This window comes from Saccoglossus kowalevskii, chromosome 11 (genome assembly GCF_978046115.1).
Source record: "Saccoglossus kowalevskii chromosome 11, keSacKowa6.1, whole genome shotgun sequence".
NCBI classification, from domain to species: domain Eukaryota; kingdom Metazoa; phylum Hemichordata; class Enteropneusta; family Harrimaniidae; genus Saccoglossus; species Saccoglossus kowalevskii.
The window spans coordinates 7,452,513-7,474,897 of NC_140651.1; the positions used below are offsets into that span (position 1 = coordinate 7,452,513).

General features: G+C 36.5%; 1 protein-coding gene across 1 annotated transcript in view; it reads right to left on the reverse strand.

The window, feature by feature from the left end:
• Positions 1-703: 703 nt before the first annotated feature.
• LOC102800475 (protein F37C4.5-like) overlaps positions 704-22,385 on the reverse strand; it is a 91,568-nt gene continuing 69,886 nt past the window's right edge. The window contains exons 5-10 of the mRNA XM_085505705.1: positions 18,326-18,455; positions 16,426-16,571; positions 15,875-16,295; positions 7,713-7,952; positions 6,508-6,741; positions 704-5,800 (exon numbers count right to left, since the gene is read on the reverse strand). Coding sequence (XP_085361831.1) covers positions 5,603-5,800; positions 6,508-6,741; positions 7,713-7,952; positions 15,875-16,295; positions 16,426-16,571; positions 18,326-18,455 — 1,369 coding nt within the window. The 3' untranslated portion in view covers positions 704-5,602. The remainder of the gene's footprint in view (positions 5,801-6,507; positions 6,742-7,712; positions 7,953-15,874; positions 16,296-16,425; positions 16,572-18,325; positions 18,456-22,385) is intronic.

The following is a 22,385-nucleotide window of genomic DNA, read 5'->3' on the forward strand; positions in this document are numbered from 1 at the left end:
GGAGAGTGGGTTAGAAGAAGAGATTGTTTGCTGTGTGCATGGCTTACATAAGCCTATGCGGTAACTGTTATCAAGATAAAACTTGGCATCCAGTGTGTCATTGCCAGGCAATATTCATTAAATCTTAAACTGGAGGTTGATGCTTATATATATATATTTATAAATAAAACATTTGTTGCTAAATGCGTGAAGAAAGCAAACATCACTATGATTTGGGAATTGGTTTTACTTTGTGCTGTATGGCTCTGGACTCTGAAGGCAAACACATTTGAATAATTTGTAGCGAATACACCAAAAATTATTATACGGATATGTGACTAATTTGCATACCGGTAGTTATTTTATGGTTCATTAATCTTGTTAGTGTATATGTGTATTATTGGACAGTTTTATATTAAAAATATGCACAACCATATATTTAACAATATAAATGTCAACATGCACCATGGCAATTCAGTTATGCAATAAATATCAACTTTAGTCGGGACTACTTTATCTAATTTGCATACATCAAATGAGCAATTCGCAGTAAATATATAACTATTGTCAGGACTGAAGTTTAGCATCGGAAAAGATTTGAAAATTTCACTTGCTAAGATATGAAACCATATTGTGGTGTACATTTTGTGAACTTTTATTACCCCACTTCTGTAATATTCGAAAGTATTTTTTAGAGAATGTATAGAAACGACAATAGACCAAATTACCGCAACCCAAACAATTTTATTATTACTCCTTTACAGACTCTAAACATGAATAAATAAATGGAAACACAAGGTATAAAATAGTTATTTCATCACACATTAAAATATATATGAAAGAAGTAATGCAGATAACTTCGATTATTTTTGACAAAGTTTAATTTTTTTTATATTTCATCATGTTATCTTAAAATACTGCAATATTTGCAGTCCAATATCATTTTTATTATTCAGTAATTTATATTCTTGCAATCAAAATTCAATATCAAACACAATGTTTTTAAAAAGAAATCAAAGTTATCCATATTGCTTCCTCAAAACCTCTTGATCAAAGCCTCTCCTGTCTTGAAGTAAATGCTTACATCCAATCATATTCAGTATCTCATCGGCAATTGAAATTGAAATACATGATTACATCCAATCAGACTTGAATGCATGAGGCTCTAATTCATCCTTAATTGGAACAGGCATTATGCACGTGTCAGCAAATAATAACAATATGCTGGTTGGTCCAACCAATATAGCTTGGTGCTTCAGCAAGATGACCTGACTATCCAGTTTAGCTCATCACTGACCTGCCATGTGATCAGTGCATGCTAGTTGTACATACTAAGATAACCAAGCTACTTTTCTGTGTCCTGCCACAAACTCGACTACAGATTACATCTACTCATATTCTGTCTTTTTTGAAAGCACAATGTATTTTTAGTTTCCACGATTATGATATATATAGCACCGAATAACCATGAAAATAAAAGAACTATTACGATTAAAATACTAGTAAAACAATAAAACACTGAACAATGGATTTTAAACTGATCTGAATATATATGTGTGGCCCTTCATCCATATTTAATTAAAACTATCTTGGTTGCTATGACAACTCAGACAATTTCATGAGCATAATGAATTAGTGTTATGACTCAGACAATTAGTGTTATGACTGTCAATGTGTTAACATATCACTGGCCACTTGTTCCATGTCTTAACACATGGAGATATTTGTGTTATGATTGTCAATGTGTTAACATATCACTGGCCACATGTTCCATGTCTTAACACATGGGGAATATTAGTGTTATGATTGTCAATGTGTTAACATATCACTGGCCACATGTTCCATGTCTGAACACATGGGAATATTAGTGTTATGATTGTCAATGTGTTAACATATCACTGGCCACATGTTCCATGTCTGAACACATGGGAATATTAGTGTTATGATTGTCAATGTGTTAACATATCACTGGCCACATGTTCCATATCTGAACACATGGGGAATATTAGTGTTATGATTGTCAATGTGTTAACATATCACTGGCCACATGTTCCATATCTGAACACATGGGGAATATTAGTGTTATGATTGTCAATGTGTTAACATATCACTGGCCACATGTTCCATATCTGAACACATGGGGAATATTAGTGTTATGATTGTCAATGTGTTAACATATCACTGGCCACATGTTCCATATCTGAACACATGGGGAATATTAGTGTTATGATTGTCAATGTGTTAACATATCACTGGCCACATGTTCCATATCTGAACACATGGGGAATATTAGTGTTATGATTGTCAATGTGTTAACATATCACTGGCCACATGTTCCATATCTGAACACATGGGGATATTAGTGTTATGATTGTCAATGTGTTAACATATTACTGGCCACATGTTCCATGTCTGAACACATGGGGAATATTAGTGTTATGATTGTCAATGTGTTAACATATCACTGGCCACATGTTCTTTGTCCAAACAAAGATTTTTTAAACACAAATAAATCGTGAAATTTACATCAAAATATATTTGCTAATATTTCATTTAATAATATAACCCTCACCATAAAAATAAATCTAATTGTAGAATTATTATTGGTTTTCATATGTCATTAACATATTCTGAAATTCCTAATAAACATTAGTTATTTATTTAAAATTTTAAAAATATTTCAGATTATAAGTGTTTTAAATTTTCCCACATATCCCTTGTAATAAAATCAGTATTTTCACGATATAAAGATATGTAATTAATGAAAAACTGCTTATATATACTATATTCATTACAGATTTCCATCTCATAATACCCAGGGGTATATCACATGTCTATTTATTTCCCATGTGATACTACTATTATATTAATGATATTCTATATAATTATCAAAATTGTACATGTAACAATTCCTTCCATTTAATTCTTAGTATAATGGATATGAAAACCATGACAATATTTTTGTAATGAAAAAGAGAACTTGAAAAACAGAGATAAAATTTCAAAGGAAATGAGATTAAGCATTATTAAAACACTGTCAAGCAGCTTGTGTTTCATAGGATAAAAATTGAGAAGATAATCATCTATAATTACTTAAATGATTAAAAAATGATTTTTTGGAATATTAAGTTTATGCATTTATAAATGAATATGAAACATAGGGTAAAGTTTAGTATTATATATAATCTAGTAGGTATAACCAATGTGAAAAAATGGTAACCAATGATTAGTATTGGTAACCAATGATTAGTATTTGTAAACAATGATTAGTGTTGGTAACCAATGATTAGTATTGGTAAACAATGATTAGTATTGGTAACCAATGATTAGTATTGGTAACCAATGATTAGTATTGGTAAACAATGATTAGTATTGGTAAACAATGATTAGTATTGGTAAACAATGATTAGTGTTGGTAACCAATGATTAGTGTTGGTAACCAATGATTAGTGTTGGTAACCAATGATTAGTGTTGGTAAACAATGATTAGTGTTGGTAAACAATGATTAGTGTTGGTAAACAATGATTAGTATTTGTAACCAATGATTAGTATTGGTAACCAATGATTAGTATTGGTAAACAATGATTAGTATTGGTAAACAATGGTGGCAGTGGTGGGATAACAAAAATGTCACGTCAGTAGTTATCACAAAGATATCAACTGACGAATTAAAAAGACGTTGGCAAATTATTCAATTGATTCAAATGGAAGCATTTCACATCATATAAACATACTAAATTGGGGTGTACATGGAATTTGAGATCAATGGTAAAATATTAAATATAAATTTTTGTTAAATTTCTTTATCAAGGCATTATCAATGTAAAGTCATTGATGGAATTGGTACTGGTCTAGTGCTACTTTCCATCATCAATGTAAAGTCATTGACAGGATTGGTACTGGTCTAGTGCTACTTTCCATCATCAATGTAAAGTCATTGATGTAATTGGTACTGGTCTAGTGCTACTTTCCATCATCAATGTAAAGTCATTGACAGGATTGGTACTGGTCTAGTGCTACTTTCCATCATCAATGTAAAGTCATTGATGTAATTGGTACTGGTCTAGTGCTACTTTCCATCATCAATGTAAAGTCATTGATGTAATTGGTACTGGTCTAGTGCTACTTTCCATCATCAATGTAAAGTCATTGATGTAATTGGTACTGGTCTAGTGCTACTTTCCATCATCAATGTAAAGTCATTGATGGAATTGGTACTGGTCTAGTGCTACTTTCCATCATCAATGTAAAGTCATTGATGGAATTGGTACTGGTCTAGTGCTACTTTCCATCATCAATGTAAAGTCATTGACAGGATTGATATTGGTTTAGCGCTAGTTTCCATCATCAATGTAAAATCATTGACAGGGTTGGTACTGGTCTAGTGCTACTTTCCATCATCAATGTAAAGTCATTGATGGAATTGGTACTGGTCTAGTGCTACTTTCCATCATCAATGTAAAGTCATTGATGGAATTGGTATTGGTTTAGTGCTACTTACCATCATCAATGTAAAGTCATTGATGGAATTGGTACTGGTCTAGTGTTATATTTTATCAATACAAAGTCATTGAAAATATTGCGACCAATTTAGCACAGCATTTCACTTAAAAGGCATTATCAATGCAGTCATTGATGAGATTGGTACCAATCTAGTTTGACATTAAACTAGGTGCTATCAAGGTGAAGTCATTGAAAATATTGCTACCAATCTAGTACTACATGTCACTTACAAGGTGTTATTAATGCAGTCATTGATGAGATTGGTACTAATCTAGTTGTTTAACTAGGTATTATCAAGGTGAAGTCATTGAAAAAATTGCTATCAATGTGAAGTAATTGAAAAAATTGCTACCAATCTAGTGCTACATGTCACTTACAAGGTATCAGTAATGTGAAATCATTGATGAGATTATTATCAAGCTAGCACCACATTTCACAAGGCATCCTTGATCTAGTGTTATATTTAGTTAGGTGATATCAAGGTGCAGTCATTGATGAGATTGGTACCGATCTAGTGTTACATTTCACTAGCTACTATCAAGTTGAATTCATTGATGAGAATGGTACCGATCTAGTGTTATATTTCACCAGGTGCTATCAAGGTGCAGTCATTGATGAGATTTGTACCGATCTAGTGTTAAATTTCACTAGCTACTATCAAGTTGAATTCATTGATGAGAATGGTACCGATCTAGTGTTATATTTCACTAGGTGCTATCAAGGCGAAGTCATTGATCAGATTGGTACCAATCTAGTGTTAAATTTCACTAGGTACTAACAAGGTGAAATCATTGTTGAGATTGATACCAATCTAATGTAGCATTTCACTAGTGAAGTGAAGTCATTGAAAATATTTCTTTCAATCTAGTGCTACATCTCACTAGGTGTCATCAATATGACTGCTACCAACCTAGTGTCAGGAAGCCATATGTACAATCTATTGATAGTGTCACCAAGTGCAAATGTGAAGTTTCTTTTCATGTGACCCATTCAAGATAAAAACAAAGTTTGAAATAAATACATATTTTCAACTAAAATTACTCCTCCACCACGTAAATGAAATCCATACAATACATTACAATTAAAAGTATCTTTGTTATTAGATTTGCATTTGATACTTTAAGCCTGGGCTGCTGCTGTCTCAGTGAATTCTATTTCTTCTCCACTTGGATGGTCTACAGTATACTTCAAAACAAGGTCTTGGCTGCTACAGCTTGCCACTTCCAATAACCACACTATGTTATTATTTTTGTCCATTCTCACAGGCTTGTTGGTTTTATCATTCTTATCTTTGATGGAGGGCTCTAGTAGGTGTACCTTTAAAAAGAAATGCAATTATTATCACAAACTTTTAAAAATATTGTTATGATTAAATTTAAGAGTCATAGGAAGCTTTGACTTAGCTTATGTGCAAATATCTGTTGAGACAAACACTGGCTAAATGATAAATGTTAAGTCAATAAACACATCTTCCTCCCACATAAATGAAAAATATTGGGTGTTAAGTCATTGGAACACCCCCACCTCCCACCTAAGTGATTTAAGTCATTTGGACATGCCTGCTTTCCACATAAATTCCTCCTGTTGTCAATATCTACAGTAATATTCATTAATTTCCTCTGAATAACATTGATGCACAATAACCTCAGAACCGAGTCAGTAATACATTCATCACACAAATTTCAACCAAAGCAAAAAATGTGATAATTTGTTCAAGTTAGGTAATTAACATGCAGACATCATCTTATCAGATCTGTGTCTGAACCCAAAGGCATCAACGTATTAAAGTTTTATTGAAAGTCAAAAAGTGGTTCTTGAGATATTTGGGGAAAATTCTTATATACACAAGATAGACAGGATCAAATCAAAGGCTCCCTCTCCATGCCTCATTGAACACAAATTATGGGCAGCATACTGCATTATGTTGAATTTATTTTGATAAATTGAAATCATTTAATTATACTCCATTAGTAAAGGTTGGTGTGGATGCACAATGTTTGCTGCACATTGAAACAAACTCTTACTTTAATTTTCTCTTCTGAGCTGAGAGGGAGTTGTTCATGTACGGTGATCTTGATAGCATCTTGTCTTGTGTTCTTCACTTCAATAACTTGTCGATATGTAGTTGTGGTGGTTTTCGATATTATTCCCCCAGTCTCTCTATATTTGTGGATAGGTCTGTATGCCACACGAACAGAAGGATCCACACCCAGGGAACAAGTAAACTCCTCTGATGGAGACACTGATTTCATGGAAGTCTAGGGATATGAAAACAAACATTCAACTTCTGTTGATTTGTAGCAATATACAATATACACACATCTTAATTATTTTAACTTATGTTCATTTGTAACTCCTTTGTACCACAACAGCAGTCTTAAATTGGTAAATTTCATAGTTATATGTTGTAACCTGGTTATGGCACATAGTGTACAAGCCATGATAAAAATAAGTGGCCATGTGATGGTTACAGCACATTAATCTACTCATGTCTGAGGTTTATACACATGATTTAACTAGTGCTAAAGTATAACAAAGTTGTAACTCATCTTAGTTACAAAGTTGTAACTCATCTCAGTTACAAAGTTGTAATTCATCTTAGCTACAAAGTTGTAACTCATCTTAGTTGGAAAGTTGTAACTCATCTTAGTTGGAAAGTTGTAACTCATCTTAGCTACAAAGTTGTAACTCATCTTAGCTGGAAAGTTGTAACTCATCTTAGCTACAAAGTTGTAACTCATCTTAGCTACAAAGTTGTAACTCATCTTAGCTACAAAGTTGTAACTCATCTTAGTTGGAAAGTTGTAACTCATCTTAGCTACAAAGTTGTAACTCATCTTAGTTGGAAAGTTGTAACTCATCTTAGCTACAAAGTTGTGACTCATCTGAGCTACAAAGTTGTAACTCTTCTTAACTACAAAGTTGTAACTCGTCTTAGCAACAAAGTTGTTACTTGTCTTAGCTACAAAGTTGTATTTCATCTTAGTTGCAAAGTTGTAACTCATCTTAGTTACAAAGTTGTAACTCATCTTAGTTGGAAAGTTGTAACTTATCTTAGCTACAAAATTGTGATTCATCTTAACTACAAAGTTGTGACTCATCTTAGCTACAAAGTTGTGACTCATCTTAGCTACAAAGTTGTAAATCATCTTACCCCGGTATTTACAAAGTTGTAACTCATCTTAGTTACAAAGTTGTAACTCGTCTTAGCTACAAGGTGTAGACTTACCTTAGCCACAAAGTTGTTATCAAAGAACACATTGCTTGGACCTGGAAGCAATGCATACTGGGAAGTATTCTTGGCAATAACTTTGACGAATGCGTGTGGAGATCTCTTAGGTACTGTATCATGTTCAAATACTGGCTCCAAATCAACAATACCAACTGCTACTTTATGACCAGTGTTGTCGCCTAGAATAGTTGATCTACGTAATATCTCATATGCTGTACTAGTCAAACTTTCTCTGACCTAAAAATATCATTCATATTATTCAGTAAAGCACATAGAAATTAGGCTGAGAGCAAAACAATTCTTGAATAATGTCATAAAAAAATGTAAGGTGAGAAATATCCCCGCCAAAAAATTAATTTTAACTAGCAAGACCTACTGTGTCACGCTAATATCCGAGTCTCGCTATTATCCATGTCTTGCTAATATCTGTGTCCTGTTAATATCTGTGTCCTGTTAATATCTGTGTCTCGCTAATATCTGTGTCTCGCTAATATCTGTGTCTCGCTAATATCTGTGTCTTGCTAATATCTGTGTCTTGCTAATATCTGTGTCTTGTTAATATCTGTGTCTCGCTAATATCTGTGTCTCGCTAATATCCGTGTCTTGCTAATATCTGTGTCTCACTAATATCTGCGTCTTGCTAATATCTGCGTCTTGCTAATATCTGTATCGCCAATATCCTTGTCTTGCTAATATCTGTGTCTTGTTAATCTGTGTCTTGCTAATATCTGCGTCTTGCTAATATCTGCGTCTTGCTAATATCTGTGTCTTGCTAATATCTGTGTCTTGCTAATATCTGTATCGCCAATATCCGTGTCTTGCTAATATCTGCGTCTTGCTAATATCTGTGTCTTGCCAATATCTGTGTCTCGCTAATATCCGTGTCTTGCTAATATCTGTGTCTCACTAATATCTGCGTCTCACTAATATCTGTATCGCCAATATCCTTGTCTTGCTAATATCTGTGTCTTGTTAATATCTGTGTCTTGTTAATATCTGTGTCTTGCTAATATCTGCGTCTTGCTAATATCTGTGTCTTGCTAATATCTGTATCGCCAATATCCGTGTCTTGCTAATATCTGCGTCTTGCTAATATCTGCGTCTTGCTAATATCTGCGTCTTGCTAATATCTGTGTCTTGCTAATATCTGTATCGCCAATATCCGTGTCTTGCTAATATCTGTGTCTTGCTAATATCTGTGTCTTGTTAATATCTGCGTCTTGCTAATATCTGTGTCTTGCTAATATCTGTATCGCCAATATCCGTGTCTTGCTAATATCTGCGTCTTGCTAATATCTGTGTCTTGTTAATATCTGCGTCTTGCTAATATCTGTGTCTTGCTAATATCTGTGTCTTGCTAATATCTGTATCGCCAATATCCGTGTCTTGCTAATATCTGTGTCTTGCTAATATCTGTATCGCCAATATCCGTGTCTTGCTAATATCTGTGTCTTGCTAATATCTGTGTCTTGCTAATATCTGTGTCTTGTTAATATCTGTGTCTTGCTAATATCTGTATCGCCAATATCCGTGTCTTGCTAATATCTGCGTCTTGCTAATATCTGTGTCTTATTAATATCTGTCTCACTAATATCTGTATCGCCAATATCTGCGTCTTGCTAATATCTGTGTCTTGCTAATATCTGTATCGCCAATATCTGCGTCTTGCTAATATCTGTGTCTTGCTAATATCTGTATCGCCAATATCTGCGTCTTGCTAATATCTGTGTCTTGCTAATATCTGTATCGCCAATATCTGCGTCTTGCTAATATCTGTGTCTTGCTAATATCTGTATCGCCAATATCTGCGTCTTGCTATTATCTGTGTCTTGCTAATATCTGTATCGCCAATATCCGCGTCTTGCTAATATCTGTGTCTTGCTAATATCTGTATCGCCAATATCTGCGTCTTGCTAATATCTGTGTCTTGCTAATATCTGTATCGCCAATATCCGTGTCTTGCTAATATCTGTGTCTTGCTAATATCTGTATCGCCAATATCTGCGTCTTGCTAATATCTGTGTCTTGCTAATATCTGTATCGCCAATATCTGCGTCTTGCTAATATCTGTGTCTTGCTAATATCTGTATCGCCAATATCTGCGTCTTGCTAATATCTGTGTCTTGCTAATATCTGTATCGCCAATATCTGCGTCTTGCTAATATCTGCGTCTTGCTAATATCTGTATCGCCAATATCTGCGTCTTGCTAATATCTGTGTCTTGCTAATATCTGTATCGCCAATATCTGCGTCTTGCTAATATCTGTGTCTTGCTAATATCTGTATCGCCAATATCCGTGTCTTGCTAATATCTGTGTCTTGCTAATATCTGTATCGCCAATATCGTGTCTTGCTAATATCTGTGTCTCACTAATATCTGTATCGCCAATATCTGCGTCTTGCTAATATCTGTGTCTTGCTAATATCTGTATCGCCAATATCCGTGTCTTGCTAATATCTGTGTCTTGCTAATATCTGTATCGCCAATATCTGCGTCTTGCTAATATCTGTGTCTTGCTAATATCTGTATCGCCAATATCTGCATCTTGCTAATATCTGTGTCTTGCTAATATCTGTATCGCCAATATCTGCGTCTTGCTAATATCTGTGTCTTGCTAATATCTGTATCGCCAATATCTGCGTCTTGCTAATATCTGTGTCTTGCTAATATCTGTATCGCCAATATCTGCGTCTTGCTAATATCTGTGTCTTGCTAATATCTGTATCGCCAATATCTGCGTCTTGCTAATATCTGTGTCTTGCTAATATCTGTGTCTTGCTAATATCTGTATCGCCAATATCTGCGTCTTGCTAATATCTGTGTCTTGCTAATATCTGTATCGCCAATATCCGTGTCTTGCTAATATCTGTGTCTTGCTAATATCTGTATCGCCAATATCCTTGTCTTGCTAATATCTGTATCGCCAATATCTGCGTCTTGCTAATATCTGTGTCTTGCTAATATCTGTATCGCCAATATCTGCGTCTTGCTAATATCTGTGTCTCGCTAATATCTGTATCGCCAATATCTGCGTCTTGCTAATATCTGTGTCTTGCTAATATCTGTATCGCCAATATACGTGTCTTGCTAATATCTGCGTCTTGCCAATATCTGCGTCTTGCTAATATCTGTGTCTTGTTAATATCTGTGTCTTGCTAATATCTGTGTCTTGTTAATATCTGCGTCTTGTTAATATCTGCGTCTTGTTAATATCTGTGTCTCACTAATATCTGCGTCTCACTAATATCTGTATCGCCAATATCCGTGTCTTGCTAATATCTGCGTCTTGCTAATATCTGCGTCTTGCTAATATCTGTGTCTTGCTAATATCTGTGTCTTGCTAATATCTGTGTCTTGCTAATATCTGTGTCTTGTTAATATCTGCGTCTTGTTAATATCTGCGTCTTGCTAATATCTGTGTCTTGCTAATATCTGCGTCTTGCTAATATCTGCGTCTTGCCAATATCTGCGTCTTGCTAATATCTGTGTCTTGTTAATATCTGCGTCTTGCTAATATCTGTGTCTTGCTAATATCTGCATCTTGCTAATATCTGTCTTGTTAATATCTGTCTCACTAATATCTGCGTCTCACTAATATCTGCGTCTCACTATTATCTGTATCGCCAATATCCGTGTCTTGTTAATATCTGTGTCTCGCTAATATCTGTGTCTCACTACTCTTAAAATTTCTTTGCCTGTACTTGCATTATAATCTATTTCTATTTTTTTAGCCAAATTTCACACATATCTTGAAAAATACACATTTTTAATAATGAAGATATCACAATTTTTAAAATGACAAAAAAAAATAGTTTTTAGCCACAACTTGGTTGAGATTTCAAAATGGTTGATAATAATTTATTTAAGTCTGAAGAAGAAGTTTGAAAAAACATATGTGTATGTTTCACAGATACAAACATTGTTGTATCTCTGCCACAATTCATTCTTCCAGTTTTAGATTCAATCCTGGGATTTAAGTTGATTAAATATATTCCCATAAACTAGACTGGATTTTAAGTAATATTTTCACCAAATATTTCGATCAATGTGCATGGAAGGCACACCAGTTGATAGATTTTTTTTTCACAAATTATTTTTCAAACAAGAAGAATTGATACTGAGAAATTCAATTTCACAGTGCAAACAGATAATCTAAATTTAACAAGTCATTGAAAATGACAAAGTCCCCGTTAAGTTCTCTTTGTGCTCGTCATATTAAAGCGGAGGGGTTGTCGCGAGCGTGTCCTTGAAACTTGAGTTCCAAGTGGCGTCACTAAACCACTGCATGTGCATATGTCCCACATAAGGTACTAGGCACATGCAAAGAATGAACGGAATCGGTCCACAGGATTCTGAAATATGACGTTGGATAGACTGACACACGGATAGACAGACACACGGATGGTCGGACGAACAGACTCAGGAACTCACGAACGGTCGGGGACATGTATCCTAACATGTATGACCTATGTACTAAATTTGAATGAAAACTGACAAAGCATGTCCAAAATACAACATTTTCAAAAAACAAGATGGCTGCCAGTCGGCCATCTTTTATCCAATTGTGAAATAAAACATCATGGACATGTATCCTAACATGTATAATCTATGTACCAAGTTTGAATGAAAACTGACAAAGCATGTCCAAAATACAACATTTTCAAAAAACAAGATGGCTGCCAGTCGGCCATTTTGAATCGAATCGCTAAACCACTGCATGTGCATATGTCCCACATAAAGTACTAGGCTTTTGCAATGAATGAACGAAATCGGTCCAAGGGATTCTGAGATACGACTCCGGACGGACGGACGCACGAACGCACGGACGGACACGAACGGGGACTTATAATCAACAATGCAAATTATATTCTTCAGGGAGGCAGCATACTATTCTTTATAGTTCTTATTAACCAAAAATATATATATTTATTTTTATATTTGTACAATTGTTATTGAGAAAACATTTTTTTTGTAAACTGAAAAAAATTTGTATTTTTAAGAAAACTTATTATTATTATTATTATTACTATTATTATATACTTTTCACTTGAAAAAATGGAAGAAATAGTTAATGAACTGGAGGCAAGAAATGTACACATCAAATAAGAAACTGTTGAAGGCAACTATTGAATGCATGAAAGAGCTATATTTAAGAGTTAAAGATGGCCCATTAAAAAATAATCAAGTGAGTTGATGAAGCTTTCCATTGACAGTAATCAGATCCACCCTGCAGGTTTAATGACATGTTCAGATGTTGTTTTTGATTGTTTAAGGACAAAATGGCAACCAGTTGCTCAAAGGTACGCAAAAAAATCGATATGCAGATGTATACAACTCTGACGTGTCTTTGTACTAACTGTAAACAAAATGTGTCCAGGCATGTCTGAGAAATAATGTTGGGTGCGCACATGAAACCCAAGATACCAGTTTCTGTTTCAGACTACATTCTATAATATTTATTGAGTATATAATTGTAGAATACTCACAAATATATTTTATAATATGCAACATTGCTACATTTTAGATAAATAATACCAGTCTATGCCACAAGAGATTTGTGAGTAGGAAATCGAAGAATGAAATTTGAAACAATCCCATACATCAGGATTATTATTATGTTACATTTCTCTCAACCATTATAAAACTTGACAGAACATTTAAGATGATGATGATGATGATGACAGAAATAAAGTCATGCAAAGTATCAGTATGAAAGCCAAGGTCATATACCTCAGAAGAAGGAAGTTCAAGTTCATGCCCACGTAATTCCTCTAAATCAGAGGCTTCATCACCATATTCCATGCTGCATAAAGAATCCGGGGCTGCATGCCATCCTTTTCTACGAAAACTAAGCGATCTTCCTTTGAATTTAGCTTTTTTTAAATCTGATGATGCCCCTATTCCAACAGATAGGTAATTGCGTTGTCCTCTTCTAAATGAAGGAAAAATATGACATGATCATGCAATGTGATTTAATGAGAGTAAATAAAACTAAGTGTAATTATTTTGCTTAAGAATATATTGAGATGCTATTTACAAAACATTGATAAAACTTGATACAAGTAATTGCATTACACAGCCCCGTGAGTTATCAAGTTTTAAAAAGTTACTGAGAACATACTTCTCATACATACACCATTACTGGCACAAAGCATGGGTCAGTTAATGTGAAAGCTAAAAATAACTAGCAGCCTGTCGGCTGATATACATGTAGCTCCGCTGTTTGTGATGCATGCTCTGAAAGCAATGACTAAGAAGCAATTTAAACTTAATGCTAGGTGTTTTAATATCGCAAGACACCAAGATTTTGTTGCAGAGAATATTTCACTTAAATTAGAGATTTGAAGATATCGTCATGAAATGAACAAATCTGAGAGAGGTCCACCCAAGGTACCCACATACCAAGTATCAAAGCATTTGGGCTAGTGGTTTTCAAGAAGAAAATAGCATTTTTGACCAAAAATGACAAAAATATTCGCTATAAATAAGACAATTGAACATATCCACACGAAATGAACAAATCTGAGAGAGAACCACCCAAGGTACCTTCCTAGAAAGTTTCACAGCTATACAGTTTGTGGTTTTTAAGAAAAAGTCGAAAATGTAAAGTTGACGACAACGGACGCCGACGACGGACAATCAGTAATACTATACGCTCCGCTCGACTTTGTCGACAGCAGAGCTAAAAATTGCTTGACAGCCAGAATTTGAATTCTCATAAATCAATTCTACTCATATCAAGTGTTTGAACAGGCAGTGTTTTTTTTAATACACACAGACATGGACTTTTATACAAACATTCAAATAAGAATTGATAACTAGTCATATTCTACCTTTGCTCCTTCTCATGAACAAGTGAATAAGAATGGAATAATATGTACATGCGAAGGGATTTATGCAGCAATATAAGCAAAAATTCTATTGAATTTGGCCAGATGATTATAAAATACAGTATGAATCACATCATGCATTGGGCAATAACACACAGCATGTTTTTAAAAATAAATCAATTAAAAATCAATGTAAATTAAATAATTAATGAGCAGCCTGTCGGCTGAGATAGCTCCACTGTTAGCAATGCACATTGCAATTGAAGAGCAGAAAATATCATTAGAAAATGAACAATATGTATTGTATCAAAGCAACAGGACTTGCTGTTTTCAACTAGAATTCAAAAATATCACTTTTTGCCAAAAATAATCATCAAAATTAGATAATTGGGATATCACCACAAAATTAACAAATGTAGTACCCTATATATGTAATATAAAAGCAATCAGACTTGCGGTTTTCAACAAGAAGTCCAAAATATCACTTTTTACCAAAAATTACAAAAATATTCATCAAAATTAGAGAATTGAAAATATCATCATGAAATGAACAAATCTGAGAGAGGACCACATGTAGTACCTATATATGAAAATATCAAAGCAATTGAACGTGCCGTTTTTAACAAGAAGTCGAAAATATTACTCTTTACCAAAAATGACAAAAATATTCACCAAAATTAGAGAATGGAAGATATCATTATGAAATGAACAAATCTGAGAGAGGTCCACCCAAGGTACATACACACCAAGTATCAAAGCATTCAGGCTTGTAGTTTTCAAGAAGAAGTCGAAAAAGTAAAACATTGACACAGACGACGACGGACAATCACTCATATGATAAGCTCCGCTCGACAAAGTCGCCAGCGGAACTAATAAAAAAAATATAAATAATTGATCAGTGTTTGATATCACATTTATTCTGCAGAGAATAACGCAATAATCTCATACTATATATTAATGGGAGACAAGATGTTATATAACAGTCACAGTAACTCAGTGGTTTTTGAAGTCACAAACATGAGTATAAAAAACTGAGCATGTTTTCATTCATACAAGTGGTTTAAAACAACCTATGTGAAAACTAAGTTTACACAGATTAGATGTGATGTATTACAGTTTAAAATCTGATGTGTATAAATTACTTCAAAAAGTTCATTCAATCATAATACTATTGAGCAATAGTGAAAAGTGAGTAAAATACAACTGGAGACACATGCAGATTCCTTCACCTTGAAACCAACAACTGTTAACTATCACCGACGTGCAATATCCACTATCCACCATCACTAAGGCAACCATCACCATGAGAACAACGGTAACCTCCATACCTCTTCCTCGGATATCTTCTGTAGTTTATTAAAATCAGTCGATCCAAGAGTTGATTCCAGCATCTCTGCATCAACAGGTAGCTCATGAACATCCTCATCATAGTGCTCTGCTTCCATATCTAAATCATCGGGACTTGATGGAGGAGGAGATATTGCTTCTTTGGATCCTTCTCTGTATCTATCATCCAGAGTCTCTGAGCTTTTTCCTGTATCTTCCACATCCAAATCATCTCGCGATTTCTCCTTCTCATCCTTCTCCTCGCTACTACTGTGTTTCTTTTTACGAAAACTGAATCGACGTAGTGGTGCTTTGCGAGCAGCACGTGCAACTGTTTTAGTTGCACTTTTTCCACGAGATGCAGTGCCACGGGCAGCGGATGAAGATACTGATCCAATTTTGGAAACCATACCACTAGAATCTCTAGTTACAGGAGTAACAAAGGGCAATCCTACGTTATCTTCACTTACTCAAAGTACTGATCCATCACCTTAACCAATTCCCCAAAACACTTTTTAATGATTATGTTAATAACTGTTAAATGATGACTTACCTCGCGCCTTTTGGTTTGAAAGTTAACATTTGAGTTCCCAGCTGAGGTGGACTACCTCCTAGACTGGGCATTGCTGTAGATAAAGATAACTTAGCATCAATCCAATCTTCACCAGTCGATTGTTGAACAATGCCGTAATATATAATCTGTCAGAAAATCAACAAACCTAATAATGAATGACTGGTAGTCTACATACAACCCCATTGAGAGGGGGAGGGGGGTTAACAAGAGGTCTCACCTATGTAGATAGCTAAACTGAAATAATGGTTGTCAAACTAAAATATTGGTTAACTAAACTGAACAAGTAAATTACTCAACAAATGGATGACTAAACTGAACAGGTGGTTGCCTAAACTGAACAGGTGGTTGACTAAACTCAACAAATGGACGACTAAACTCAACAAATGGACGACTAAACTCAACAAATGGACGACTAAACTCAACAAATGGACGACTAAACTCAACAAATGGACGACTAAACTCAACAAATGGACGACTAAACTCAACAAATGGACGACTAAACTCAACAAATGGACGACTAAACTCAACAAATGGACGACTAAACTCAACAAATGGACGACTAAACTCAACAAATGGACGACTAAACTCAACAAATGGACGACTAAACTCAACAAATGGACGACTAAACTCAACAAATGGACGACTAAACTCAACAAATGGACGACTAAACTCAACAAATGGACGACTAAACTCAACAAATGGACGACTAAACTCAACAAATGGACGACTAAACTCAACAAACGGACGACTAAACTCAACAAACGGACGACTAAACTCAAATGGACGACTAAACTCAACAAATGGACGACTAAACTCAACAAATGAACGACTAAACTCAACAAATGAACGACTAAACTCAACAAATGGACGACTAAACTCAACAAATGAACGACTAAACTCAACAAATGAACGACTAAACTCAACAAATGGACGACTAAACTCAACAGATGGACGACTAAACTCAACAGATGGACGACTAAACTCAACAAATGGACGACTAAACTCAACAAATGGACGACTAAACTCAACAAATGGACGACTAAACTCAACAAATGGACGACTAAACTCAACAAATGGACGACTAAACTCAACAAATGGACGACTAAACTCAACAAATGGACGACTAAACTCAACAAATGGACGACTAAACTCAACAAATGGACGACTAAACTCAACAAATGGACGACTAAACTCAACAAATGGACGACTAAACTCAACAAATGGACGACTAAACTCAACAAATGGTCGACTAAACTCAACAAATGGACGACTAAACTCAACAAATGGTCGACTAAACTCAACAAATGGACGACTAAACTCAACAAATGGACGACTAAACTCAACAAATGGACGACTAAACTCAACAAATGGACGACTAAACTCAACAAATGGACGACTAAACTCAACAAATGGACGACTAAACTCAACAAATGGACGACTAAACTCAACAAATGGACGACTAAACTCAACAAATGGACGACTAAACTCAACAAATGGACGACTAAACTCAACAAATGGACGACTAAACTCAACAAATGGACGACTAAACTCAACAAATGGACGACTAAACTCAACAAATGGACGACTAAACTCAACAGATGGATGACTAAACTCAACAAATGGACGACTAAACTCAACAAATGGATGACTAAACTCAACAAATGGATGACTAAACTCAACAGGTGGTTGACTAAACTCAACAGGTGGTTGACTAAACTCAACAGGGGGTTGACTAAACTGAACAGTTGACTGAGGAGTCTAAAATAAATACAGATGGAGGATAGATGTACAGGCGCCATTCATTCTTTATGAATACTAAGCACCCCTTCTGGCGTATAACTGATTAATGTGATATGATATGATTATTGCTGTCACTTACCTTCATCATCTTGTCTTGACTGTAGACTCGGATATCATATTTCGGAGCCCATTTGGCACTAGACACTACATATGATATCAGTAATTCTATCTCACATTCATCTCTGGTTTCTAACATTACTGACACCTCCCTACAAAGTAAGTAAGTATGAAAATAACATAGTGGAATGTGTACACAAAATCGAGGGCTTATGATTTGTTTTTGAAAAATTAAATTTGTGATTGTCTTTTCCTAGCAGCATCTGAATGAAACTAGTAAAACGTATCATTTTTACCACGACACTTGGTTTTTGCACATTTAATATTGTCTATGATTTTCACAGCGTTTGATCTATGAGACTCATTGCATTTTTTTTTGCCATGAACAATGACCAGAAAATCAGAAAGTAGCTAAGATTATTTGGGTCAACATGTACTTGTTGTGAGTTCTCGTCTATTTACGCAAATCAAATGATGTCAAAAAAACGTTTTAAGATAAGATTATTCCAAAGATGAATTTAATTGTAAACAGAAAAAATATGACTGGCCAAGAAAACACAATGACAAAAAGTTCAACTTGGCTGGTAACCTTTTGGCCTACCTTATTCTATGGGCTCTAATCATAATGCTATCTAGCGACAACTGAAATTGAGTGAGGTAACACTTACACAAAGATGCCATGACTGTTTACGATCATCACAACATACAGCTTTCACTACAGCCAGGGGTATGCAATTCAGTTGTTTTAAATTAACCAGGAATCCTCTATTACACATTTTGTCACTACTTTTGCACAACAAATGGCAATGTATCCAAATTAAATTTCTTCCTGGGGTTGCATGAACATGATTAAATGGGCGAGTATGCAAGAGACTCAATGTGGAGGCATGAGACTCCAATATTATCAGCATGCATGTAGCCAGACTTGGGCCCACACCACCACTACCAGCTTAGCAAGACTTTGGCCTAAACTAACACTGTATCGGAGCCAGACTTTGGCCTAAACCAACACTGTAGCAGAAAAAGACTTTGGTCTAAACCAATACTGTAGCAGAAAAAGACTTTGGTCTAAACCAATACTGTAGCAGAAAAAGACTTTGGCCTAAACCAACACTATAGCAGAGCCAGATTTTGATCTAAACCAACACTGTATCAGAGCCAGACTTTGGCCTAAACCAACACTATAGCAGAGCCAGACTTTGGTCTAAACCAACACTGTAGCAGAGCCAGACTTTGGCCTAAACCAACACTATAGCAGAGCCAGACTTTGGCCTAAACCAACATTGTAGCAGAGCCAGATATTAGCCTAAACCAACACTATAGCAGAGCCAGACTTTGGCCTAAACCAACACTATAGCAGAGCCAGACTTTGGCCTAAACCAACACTATAGCAGAGCCAGACTTTGGCCTAAACCAACACTATAGCAGAGCCAGACTTTGGCCTAAACCAACACTTTAGCAGAGCCAGACTTTGGCCTAAACCAACACTATAGCAGAGCCAGACTTTGGCCTAAACCAACACTATAGCAGAGCCAGACTTTGGCCTAAACCAACACTATAGCAGAGCCAGATTTTGACCTAAACCAACACTGTATCAGAGCCAGACTTTGGCCTAAACCAACATTGTAGCAGAGCCAGATATTGGCCTAAACCAACACTATAGCAGAGCCAGACTTTGGCCTAAACCAACACTATAGCAGAGCCAGACTTTGGCCTAAACCAACACTATAGCAGAGCCAGACTGTGGTCTAAACCAACACTGTAGCAGAGCCAGACTTTGGCCTAAACCAACACTATAGCAGAGCCAGACTTTGGCCTAAACCAACACTATAGCAGAGCCAGACTTTGGCCTAAACCAACACTGTAGCAGAGATAGACTTTGGCCTAAACCAACACTGTAGCAGAGCCAGACTTTGGTCTAAACCAACACTGTAGCAGAGCCAGACCTTGGCCAAAACAAAACACTATAGCAGAGCCAGACTTTGGCCTAAACCAACACTGTAGCAGAGCCAGACTTTGCCCTAAACCAACACTATAGCAGAGCCAGACTTTGGCCTAAACCAACACTATAGCAGAGCCAGACTTTGGCCTAAACCAACACTATAGCAGAGCCAGACTTTGGCCTAAACCAACACTGTAGCAGAGCCAGACTTTGGTCTAAACCAACGCTGTAGCAGAGCCAGACTTTGGCCTAAACCAACACTATAGCAGAGCCAGACTTTGGCTTAAACCAACACTGTAGCAGAGCCAGACTTTGGCCTAAACCAACACTGTAGCAGAGCCAGACTTTGGCCTAAACCAACACTATAGCAGAGCCAGACTTTGGTCTAAACCAACACTATAGCAGAGCCAGACTTTGGCCTAAACCAACACTGTAGCAGAGCCAGACTTTGGCCTAAACCAACACTATAGCAGAGCCAGACTTTGGCCTAAACCAACACTATAGCAGAGCCAGACTTTGGTCTAAACCAACACTGTAGCAGAGCCAGACTTTGGCCTAAACCAACACTATAGCAGAGCCAGACTTTGGCCTAAACCAACACTATAGAAGAGCCAGACTTTGACCTAAACCAACACTGTATCAGAGCCAGACTTTGGCCTAAACCAACACTGTATCAGAGTCAGACTTTGGCCTAAACCAACACTGTATCAGAGCCAGACTTTGGCCTAAACCAACACTGTATCAGAGCCAAACTTTGGCCTAAACCAACACTGTAGCAGAGCCAGACTTTGGCCTAAACCAACACTGTAGCAGAGCCAGACTTTGGCCTAAACCAACACTATAGCAGAGCCAGACTTTGACCTAAACCAACACTGTATCAGAGCCAGACTTTGGCCTAAACCAACACTGTAGCAGAGCCAGACTTTGGCCTAAACCAACACTGTAGCAGAGCCAGACTTTGGCCTAAACCAACACTATAGCAGAGCCAGACTTTGGTCTAAACCAACACTATAGCAGAGCCAGACTTTGGCCTAAACCAACACTGTAGCAGAGCCAGACTTTGGCCTAAACCAACACTATAGCAGAGCCAGACTTTGGCCTAAACCAACACTATAGCAGAGCCAGACTTTGGCCTAAACCAACATTGTAGCAGAGCCAGATATTAGCCTAAACCAACACTATAGCAGAGCCAGACTTTGGCCTAAACCAACACTATAGCAGAGCCAGACTTTGGCCTAAACCAACACTATAGCAGAGCCAGACTTTGGCCTAAACCAACACTATAGCAGAGCCAGACTTTGGCCTAAACCAACACTATAGCAGAGCCAGATTTTGACCTAAACCAACACTGTATCAGAGCCAGACTTTGGCCTAAACCAACATTGTAGCAGAGCCAGATATTGGCCTAAACCAACACTATAGCAGAGCCAGACTTTGGTCTAAACCAACACTGTAGCAGAGCCAGACTTTGGCCTAAACCAACACTATAGCAGAGCCAGACTTTGGCCTAAACCAACACTATAGCAGAGCCAGACTTTGGCCTAAACCAACACTGTAGCAGAGCTAGACTTTGGCCTAAACCAACACTGTAGCAGAGCCAGACTTTGGTCTAAACCAACACTGTAGCAGAGCCAGACCTTGGCCTAAACCAACACTATAGCAGAGCCAGACTTTGGCCTAAACCAACACTGTAGCAGAGCCAGACTTTGCCCTAAACCAACACTGTAGCAGAGCCAGACTTTGGCCTAAACCAACATTGTAGCAGAGCCAGATATTGGCCTAAACCAACACTATAGCAGAGCCAGACTTTGGTCTAAACCAACACTGTAGCAGAGCCAGACTTTGGCCTAAACCAACACTATAGCAGAGCCAGACTTTGGCCTAAACCAACACTATAGCAGAGCCAGACTTTGGCCTAAACCAACACTGTAGCAGAGCTAGACTTTGGCCTAAACCAACACTGTAGCAGAGCCTGACTTTGGTCTAAACCAACACTGTAGCAGAGCCAGACCTTGGCCTAAACCAACACTATAGCAGAGCCAGACTTTGGCCTAAACCAACACTGTAGCAGAGCCAGACTTTGCCCTAAACCAACACTGTAGCAGAGCCAGACTTTGCCCTAAACCAACACTATAGCAGA